The sequence below is a fragment of the Lupinus angustifolius genome, chromosome LG01, assembly GCF_001865875.1.
Source record: "Lupinus angustifolius cultivar Tanjil chromosome LG01, LupAngTanjil_v1.0, whole genome shotgun sequence".
In the NCBI taxonomy this organism is placed as follows: Eukaryota; Viridiplantae; Streptophyta; class Magnoliopsida; order Fabales; family Fabaceae; genus Lupinus; species Lupinus angustifolius.
The window spans coordinates 15,021,810-15,031,660 of NC_032009.1; the positions used below are offsets into that span (position 1 = coordinate 15,021,810).

At 36.0% G+C, this 9,851-nt stretch overlaps 1 protein-coding gene across 3 annotated transcripts; it reads right to left on the minus strand.

Annotated features, from left to right (window-relative positions):
* LOC109349953 (F-box/LRR-repeat protein 3-like) lies at nt 2,699-7,961 on the minus strand. Of its 3 annotated transcripts, XR_002108056.1 has the most exons (9): nt 7,186-7,959; nt 6,006-6,137; nt 5,571-5,675; nt 5,077-5,470; nt 4,869-4,998; nt 4,106-4,400; nt 3,751-4,002; nt 3,159-3,289; nt 2,699-3,070 (listed from the first exon to the last, which is right to left on the minus strand). XR_002108056.1 is itself a non-coding variant. In XM_019591035.1 (8 exons), the coding sequence occupies exons 1-8, from the start codon at nt 7,840-7,842 to the stop codon at nt 3,236-3,238; spliced, it is 2,019 nt and encodes a 672-aa protein (XP_019446580.1). In that variant the 5' UTR covers nt 7,843-7,959; the 3' UTR covers nt 2,749-3,235. The 3 variants fall into 3 exon arrangements, 2 of the variants coding, with proteins under 2 accessions (XP_019446580.1, XP_019446593.1); XM_019591035.1 differs by having other exon boundaries at nt 2,749-3,289; XM_019591048.1 differs by lacking the exons at nt 2,699-3,070; nt 3,159-3,289 and adding an exon at nt 3,522-3,656 and having other exon boundaries at nt 7,186-7,961.

Sequence of the window (9,851 nt, forward strand, 5' to 3'; positions counted from 1 at the left end):
CATCAATTTCTTCTTATTGCAATTGGAGTGTCAACTCTTTCTCTTTTGCTTCATCTCATGATGCTTGTTCAGCCACAGTTTTCTCATAGTAATACTAATTCTTGGTGTTCTTGCGAAACTCTAAAGCACTCCAACAATACCATTCACCGTTATCTCCACTATTTCTTCCTGCCACAAAGTCTTGCCAACAAGGAGGCTTTCCCCTTCCATTTGCAAGTGCAATAACCATTGCTGCCTCCATAATCCAGGAAAGAGGACTCCACATGGCTGAATCTACTCCAAAATGAGAAGCAAAGAAAGCAAAAAAGGATAGGTTGAAGGATAGAGAAGAATATGTAAGAGATAATTATATTGCTCTCATATAATATTAGAAATCAAAAAATAAGAAAAGAATGTGAATTTCATTCATTGAATGAATTACATGATATTGAATTAAATTAATTGAATAGAAAAGTTACAAATAAGAGCTTATATAGAAGAAAGAAAAACTAATCAACCTATTAACTAAAAACTAACTAATCAACTAACAAAAACACAATACAATATTAACCCAAGTAACAAAATATATTTCAAAACTGAGTATTCAACATTATCTAAATATTGTTTATGGCTACTAAATGAACCATGTTCTTTGGTATGGAAGTAGTTGGGCTAGACGAGTAAGTTCCGAGAAAGAGATCTTCTGAATATCGTCTAGGAGTGTATGGGTGAGTACTTGAAAAGATTTGATGCTCAAGTCACTAGATGAGATATTCATATGTAGAAAATAGAATACAAGAGTAATAGAGAGTATTAGACGATCTTTCTTATGGGGGTGTCCCTTATTTATAGGGGAGAATGACATGAAATATTATCTGATAGATGTTGCTATGACCGAACATCTGTCTTTTCTTATTTGCCCCAAACAAGCATAAGTTGCTTTATCCATGTTGAGCGCTCTAGCATGTCTGTACTCTGTGGATAATTGACTTATAGTCCGCTCTATCCCTCATAGTCTTATTCTATGCTTGTCTTTGTCCTCTGATAGAAGGTGGCACAAGGTGCAAGTGGTAGAGATATTTGTTGTTCAGGCGGCGTGACATAAGGTTGTGGTCCCGAGAATTGTCGTGTGGACTTTGTACGGTCAACTCTATCCTTTCCTTGGAATGGCTGGTTGTTCGTCTTGATCATGGCTGACTAGAGCAGAATTGTCTATACTTAGCCGAAGCTTAGTCGTTTAGTCTAGCCATTACGTGGCTTGGACCAGGATTGAACACACCCTTTGATTTGCGAAACCTGAAAATTCAAAAAGCTTCATGTGCTCAGCATCATGTCCTGAATGGAAGATTCTTGACTTCATGAATTGAATTTGTGAAACTGGTTGAAGGCCTTAAAGGGGCATGGGCAATAAAATAGCTGATATTGTTGTTCATAGAAGTTATGTTCATGCTGTAGCATGAACTTCCATGTCCTACCGGTATATCATGATTGGGTTTCCTTCCATAAGTTGTAATTAATTACAACTTTTATATAATGTGTGGTCCGCTCAACAAGTTTTCTCAAGGTTTGTTTGGGAGTTGGATTTTGGAGGGAAAGGAAGGGAAATGGATGGATTAGGATTCATCTCACAAATGTATTTCATGCCTCTCAAATATTTCATTTTCCTTCATTCTCTTCCAAAATCCAACTCTCAGGTAAGTGGGGCTAACTCTTCCAGCGAGCATTTTTTCTATCTACAAGACTCGAACCCGAGACTTTGCTTAAGGGGAATCAAGCATGTACCACTTGAACTAACGCATGTTGGTTTATATATATATATATATGATATTTGAAACTAGTTAGTGAGTTATGAGTTTTGTAACAAGAGGAAATGTAAATTTGCAACACTATATAAGAATCACATAAATCTTTGTTTTCACTCTGTTGGTTATGTAATAAATATAAGTGTAGAGATGAAATGTGTTTTGTTTGATGCAAAAAAGGAAAATTAATACAAGAAAGAAAAAACTCTTACTTAAATAACATAATGATCATCACATAACTACTGCTCCTATGCAGTACCACTGAAGCCCTGTTTAACCATGGAGTTCTTGAGTGATGGGCTCCAAAAAAGAATATGCTTCTTGTTGGTATAGGCAATGCAAATCAATCCTTATAAGCTTATAAGTCATCTTCATACAGTATAGTCTCATGCCTATACAGCCTCATGATCCCTCTCATTTTGGTGTGTCATTGTTTCATTCATGTGCTCCTCCACTTCTTGTCTCTTGCAACATCGGTAAGGGTGGAGATGAGATGAGAACGGTGTAGATGACGAAAACAATGGTGGTGATAACAATAATGATGATAACAATTATGGTTATAACGATGGAGAAAAAAAGAAAATGGTTAAACAAGTGTGCACTCCTAATATAAATGTTTTGAACGCTGAAGCTTCCAAAAATGAGATCTGTTCACTGCTCACTCTAGCAGAATTGAGAGGAATCCTCCAGCTTCTATTCACTATTCAGGGCGTGAGAATTTGGGTAAGGGAATCCTAGCAAACACAATGGGTACACCAGGAAATTAATTACTCCACAAAAAGATGTTAACAAAATTAACAACTCTAATTGAATTCTGAAACATCCATTCTTTGTCTTTGACCAGTTCCACTTGGGACCAATACAAATAAAGGGGGTTACAGATTATACACTTGATTCCCCTGCTGTTCACAGAAAGGTGGAAAAAAAGATTGCCCCTTCAACAATCAACCAAGGACAACAAAATTACTTGAGTTGTAACAATCCATACAAGAATTAGAAGAGGTTACAAAGTTTTTATACACTTGATTGCCCTTGCTTTTCACTGAGAAAATAAAATATTTCCCCTCCATGCAAGTGCTTTTCAACAGTCTCAAACTCCTGAAACTGCACAAGTCCATAACCATTTGAGCCACCCTTGTGGGTCTACAAAGGATAGGATAATTGCATGAGCTATTAAAACGATTGCATATAAAAATTATTTTTCTACATGGGTTATGGGAGGATAAATGATTAATATCTCCTTTCATGGGTCTGTATAGCCTCCAAAATACAAAACAGTATACTTCAAACATCTTCCAGGCTGCTTTTTTTCAGTTTTCCTCTAGCATCCAGGGTTGAGAAGTTGATGAGTTTTGATTATCATCGAGACATGCGAGATTCATCACTAACTTGCATTTTGAATGCTATGAGCATGTCTTCTTTCTCGACCTCAGTTCGAACGACCTGAGAAAATCCTATTGAATCAAATCTTCTAACTGTAGTTTCCAACATTTTGGGTCCAATTCAGCCTGCCCATGATATAACACAAGAATCTCAGTGATCAAATAAAAAAAGTAAAAAAAAACTATACAACATCAGTCCACCTAATTGGGACTTAATCCTGCTCCTTAAGTTCCAGCCGAATAAGTATGAGAATTCATGTTCCGAAACAAACAATTGACTTCAAGACAACTTGGATAATAAATTAACAATACTTCACTTTATGGATATCCTTGAAGTCTTGAACACCTAACTGTTCCTTTAAAGTTTTGAATGATTTCTCCTGGTCCCCATTAGCATAAGTATATATAGAGGGCTAGGATAGTGAAGCCACATAAATAATTGCTAGAGGAAAAACAGGAGTTGGATCCAAATTTCTCAAAATTTCCCCAATCCCTTTTTTTTTTCAAACACGAGGAGTTAGACTAATACGTTAAACAAAAAAGTTAATATTTTTCCATTTAAGATCGGAAAGCAGGCAGGAATTTACCTGAAACACTTTATCTCTCCATTCAAACACACAACCACGAGCTTCTACATGTCTGATAAGTGGCTCAGGTAACTGAGATCTTATTGAAAGATGGAGCTTCACCTTTGTTAGCCCTCCGCATGCCAGTAAGGTGGCAGCAAGTCCTCCCGGAACCAAACCCTGCAGGTGAAGCATGGTAAAACTTTGTAGGCAACTGATACCAGCAAGTGACAGAAGCCCCACCTCTGTAACAGAGCTATATGACAAATTTATCTGCAAAGCAGGCAAAAATATAATAACATTAGAATCTCAGCAAAGCTTTCTGGTATTTCTTATTGCTTATGTTTCCCAGAAAAGTGAAAAATGAGGAAAATACCTGTCTTAAATTTTGGGAGAAATGAGCCAGTGGAATCATTCCACTATCATCAATGTTATAACACTTCTTTATGTCAAGACGGCTTAGTTGTTTACAATTCATTGCAATAGCTGCCAGACCTATAGATGTAAGAAGAAGACATCCACGTATTTCGAGTGTCTTCAAATTTGAGCATTTCGACAAGGAGAATAATGAACTATCAGTGATGCTAGTACAATAAGCTGTATTTAGCATCTCAAGATCAGGGCAACCACGACAAACTGCTGCAATGCCCAAATCTGTTATTCCTGTAGACCTGAAAAAGAAAACTAATCTCTGATGACCATGGACAGTGATCTTTATAAACAGTATAAACATAGGATCTTCATGCTGTACTTGCATTTCTTATTTCTTAAAAATAAATAAATAAAAGCCAAGCTACTATGGATGTGCTTGGTCTGGGACTGGTTTTAGACTAGTCTACTGAATCCACTTTTACCGAAACAAGCTTGCTAGATTTTTTGTATTTCCATATGTATTCAAATTTTAGATATTAATACATCAATACTAACTAGTAAAGAGTAACGACTAAGGCAAAATATATTTAACTTTTTTATTATTTTAACTTGAAAACTCAACCACATTTGATACTTGTTTATTTATGCCTTGTTTAAATTAAAAGGACATTACATAGAATTCAATTTTTCTTCTACCCAAAAAGACTACATAGATTACTCAATCTATTGACTAGAAAAGCAAAAGCTCATAAATTTGAATCACGAACCTGTAAAGATCCAGCTCCTTTAATTTTGAGCAACACTTGCCAATATAGGCAAGTCCCCTGTCAGTTATGTTAAGGCATATTCCAACTTTCAGGCTTGAGAGCCTGGAACAGCGAGAAATGGATTTAAGACCTACAGAAAGAGAAGGTAAGTAGGTATAGCAGCTGATATGATTGCTAATAACTCTAAAGAAATAGAACAGAGGCGAACCTTCATCATCAACTTCATTATCTGTTAGATCAAGCTCCATAAGATATTGGCATTTCTGTCCAATCAAGACAAATGCTTCTCTCGGAACAAGAGTACAGGACTCCATTCTGAGAGAAGTGAGATTAATGCATGAATTTGCAATGCTGGCAATAGAAACATCAGTTATCTTGCGGCAGCATGTGATGTCAAGCTTCCGTAAGTCTTTATGTTTTGACACGAGAAAGGAGAGAGCTTCATCTGTCACTCCCATACATTTGCTTAGACTCAGCTCCTTGAGTGAAATGCACAAATTTCCAATGGCCTTTAATCCAGACGAAGTAACCAAGCAGCCTCCTAATACAATTGATTGCAACATGGAAAGTTTATTCAAACCATCAGCAAGGGAAAGGGTCACCTGGATAATGAAATGGCAACGATTAGCTACAATTGAAAATTTGAAATCCTCATCCTCAAGTTTCAAAAAGATAAATAAAATTCGAAGACTGGGAAATTACAGGAGAACCATCTGCTAAGATGAGTTGCTCTACACTTCCAGATATGCTTGTTAGCTTTGACAGACCGATATGACTTATGTTTTGACAACCGGAGATATCAAGTTTCTGTAAAAGGCAGTGAATTTGACAAATAAGTTAGAAGGCAAGTAAAACGAACAAGGTATTGATTGATGCAATCAAATGTTATAACCACTGCATAAAATGTCAGAAGTGCAACAAATTAACATCTTTCATTATAGACAACAAAAAAGGAAAAATGTATGATTAGTTATACACATGTTCACAGTCAACCTGATAGTAAAATAAATAAAAAACAAACTATTGGTATGTTATTGTTAAGTTTAAATGGAGTTATTTGACACTGTTAATTTAATAGGGCTATCTATGTTGTTAATAGAAAAACAATAACCGAAAATGTTAAACATCCCCATTTACCTTTAATGTCTTGCATCCTTGCTTGAAGACATCATCATCAAGGCTTTCATCACCAATGCCATAGCATCCTTCAAGGACCAAATCTTCAAGATGTTGCAATTTAAAGATTGATGACAGGCATTTCTCTGTGATCTGCACAATACATGACACAGATATAACTAATTCTATCAACCAGATCATTTCAAAGTACTTCAAGACGAAAAAAGTACAATCAAGCACCAACTCAACTTATTTTTAAGAGAACAGTCAAAAGTCTCTAATTGAACGTAGTTTTAAACTACAGCTATTCAATAAATAAATCAACAAATTTGAGGCCTAAGAGTGGTTCTAGGGTCACCTTTATAAACAAAAATTGACAGAACAACCAATTTATTATTTTTACTCTTCAAAATTACCCTTCTTAATTTATTTTGTTACTTCGGCGGATTCTACACATCATAGAACCATCAGAAATAATTACAACTCCCTTGACAAAAGAAAGGAAAAAAATACCAATTCCTTAATTTGGAAATAGTACAAATGAATATATAACTTTAAAAATCAACCTGGGACACAACCAACCTAGCAATTCTAATCACACCCCACTTTTTTCCCACGTTAGAATTTAGAATAAAAATATAACCATAAGGACATATTTCATAATATCGAGATTTATTCTTGTTAGAGAATTACACAAACCCGCTTGAGTTTTATGCTATCACTTATGCTGAGCTGAAGGGAGGTTAGTATAATTTCTTAATAAAGACAGATATCAAGTGTAATTAAACCAAATAGGGAAAAAAAACATCTCAAGCTACGAATATTCTATAGCCACAAGACTGGCCTCCAATTCCCAAAAACAGAAGCAAAGACAAATTGAACATCAATGAAAAATTGAACACCAGATTACACATTCTAGCCTCCGGAAGGGTCAATATGGTATTCAAATTGTGGCCACGTGCCCGGGGATTAGTTTTGTTTTGAACATGATACCTCCATATAAAAAAGAATGTACATTTGGGTTACTTTTTGAAGAGATAGTATATCATGGTTAAAAATGAATGGTGGATGATAAATTGATAGCTTATAAAACTCTTACATTGTCCGAGCATGTATTTCTTTAGTCTAAAAATACCGATATAGAAATAAAACAATAAATGAAGTCGGCTAAACATCCTGGAAATAGAAAGGAAAAACTTACAGGCAAATAAGAGAGATCCAAAGTCCTAAGTTCCTTACACTTGATAGCAATCAACTCCACCCCCAAATCTCCAACACCAACACACCACTTCAAGCAAATCAATCTCAACTTCCTACACCCAACCGCCACACACCCAATCCCCATATCAGTCACCATTTTACACCTCCCAAGCCACAGCTTCTCCAAATTCCTCGCCCTCGCCACCACCGCCACCGCTCCATCCCTCAGCCCCGTCGCGTTCGACAGGTCCAGCTCCACCAGGTTGCAGCAATTCATCGCCAACCTCAACAGCCCGCTCCCGCCAAAAAACTTAGACCGCGACAGATCCACGCGCCGCAGCGCGTCCCCGTACGCCCCCGCGACGAGCGCGAGGGAGTTGTCCGTCACGCGCGGGCAGAGCGTGAAGTCGAGGTCGGTAACTGACGGGTAACGGTTAAGCAACGCCGGGAGGTGGTCGGTTCTGAGCGGCGTCAGCGTGCGGCGGTGTTTGGATTCTATGAAGTAGAAGGATTTGCATACTAAGGAGAATGATTTCTTGGCAAGTGGGTCCCATTCGAGGAAGTCGAGGATTGTGAAGATGAGTTCTTCGGAGAGAATCTCGAATGCGGTGTTCTTATTGTGTTGTTGTGTTTTAAGGAGCTTTTGTTTTTTCAACATAGTTTGTGAGTTTTTTTTAGAAGAATGAAGAATGCTATGTGGGGAAGGAGACGGTTAAGAAGATTTATTGTGTGTTGTGTGTATCTGTGCTTTGGGTTAGTTGATGAAAGAGAGAGGGAGTTACTAGGGAAAATGGGCAAGATGTATGATAGGACCAAAATGCCATTGTATGGATAAAGACAAAACCATCCTTCTTTTTCTTCCATAATTACAGAAGTTAGGTAAATGCATGTGACCACGTTGGAGTTGGCTCTTGGTGAAAATATATTCCAAGCGACTTTGAATTTTTTAATGGAATTTTAGTGTGTAGGATTAAGGATTATAATGAAAACAGAAGTGACTACGTGTTTGAACTCAATTCAAATTTAATAAAAATTTTGATGTGATTGAGTTTAAATTTGAGTTTTATACGAGTTTATATGAGTAAGATGTTTTTTAATTTAGGTATATGTTAGCATTGTGTATCAAAAAATTTGATACAAATATTCTTAATTTTATTTGGAAGGAGTTTGATAAGAAGATTATTTTCTGTAAATATATTACCTGAATTAAAAATAATTCAAAAATTCATTTCTTTCTCCACATTATTAAACCTTTCATCGAGGTTCATTCTCTGAAAACAAAATCCATAAAGTCTTGTTCTCTCCTCTAGGAAGAGTGTTACAGACATTGTATTTTATCAAATGGATGAAGAAAAAAAAAATTATGTTCGTTATGAAAATATTTAATTGTAGTATTCTTGACTTTACCTACATTCAAATTTCAATTAGTTTTAATGCCTAAATATTTGAAATATCAAAATGGTCAATTGTATTGAATGGGATGGATGAAAAAGTTTTCTTATTGTTTTATTGTTTTAGTCATAAATGCGACTGAAGTTCGATGAGATTTTTGTGGGTTTAGGATAATGCTATGAGATTAGTGTTTGAGTGTTGTGGTTATAGATGGTAAAATAGGCATTGCTTGTGGGCCCTCCCTCATAGCCCGCAAATTTTTACGGGCAAAGCATATAAAAATTGTTTGTTGGCCCGTTTTGCTCGGATGGTTTGCCCGCGAAGCCCTCAGACATTTGTAATGGACAAAAATAAGAAAAATTCCAATAAATTATGATGTAATGTGATTTAATGTCTCAAAAAATATGTTGTAATATAATTTAGTCAACTTTATATATAATATGGAAGTGCTTTTAAAATTTTGTTGTCTTTTAACTGCTTTATTTAGTTCCTTTTTATTTTATTATATTAATTTTTAATTTTTAAATTATTCATGAATGTCTGCGGGTTACCCGCATGTTCGTTAGCCCGTTTTAAGATGAGCATGACATGTCATTTTGTTTGTTAAGTCAATGAGGGCATGCCCGCGTCCGCTTAAAGTTTTGCAGGCATTTGCAATCATGGGCAAAAGGGGTCGGGAGGCCCATTTTGCCATCTCTAGTTGTGGTGAGTAGGGGATGAACTACATGTTCGGGGATGGAAGGGCTCCTTGTTCCGGTTGATAAGGAATCAGAGGGAACATATCCACTTTCCATTGGTCTATCTTCACAAAATCAGCAAGGCAAGGATGTTTGTGTTACTAAAAGGCTTTCTGGATTTTGTTTCTAGAGAATGAGTCTCCATGAAGGGTTTGATAATGTGGAGAATCTATTTACTAAAATAGTCTTCTCATCAAATGTGTTTCATTCATCAAAACATTAAGGTATTTATATCCAAATTTTTGGTATACAATGCTAGTATGTACCTAACTGAAAAAACACATTACTGATATTTACAAATCCCTATATATATCTGCAACATATGGACTTCCAAAATATAGAATGAAAACCTATGCAATTGTATGGCATGGGTGTAGCATATGAATAATATTGTTGTTTTGGTATTCAACTGCATTGATGTGATGAATTATTATTGTGTGATGGAGTTTATTCTTCAGTTCGGTGAAGAGTTTTATGTGATAAGGAGATGATTGTTTTTGGATGATTGGTGTTGAAGGTGATTTTGTGTATTTCAAGT

Coding starts and splice junctions, on each gene's coding strand:
- LOC109349953 (XM_019591035.1), bottom strand. CDS start 7,842: ATGTTGAAAAAACAAAAGCTCCTTAAAACACAACAACACAATAAGAAC. Junction 5,676..6,005: donor AAGGATGCAAGACATTAAAG/GTAAATGGGGAT, acceptor TGCCTTTTACAG/AAACTTGATATCTCCGGTTG. Junction 4,999..5,076: donor TAATGAAGTTGATGATGAAG/GTTCGCCTCTGT, acceptor CTCTTTCTGTAG/GTCTTAAATCCATTTCTCGC.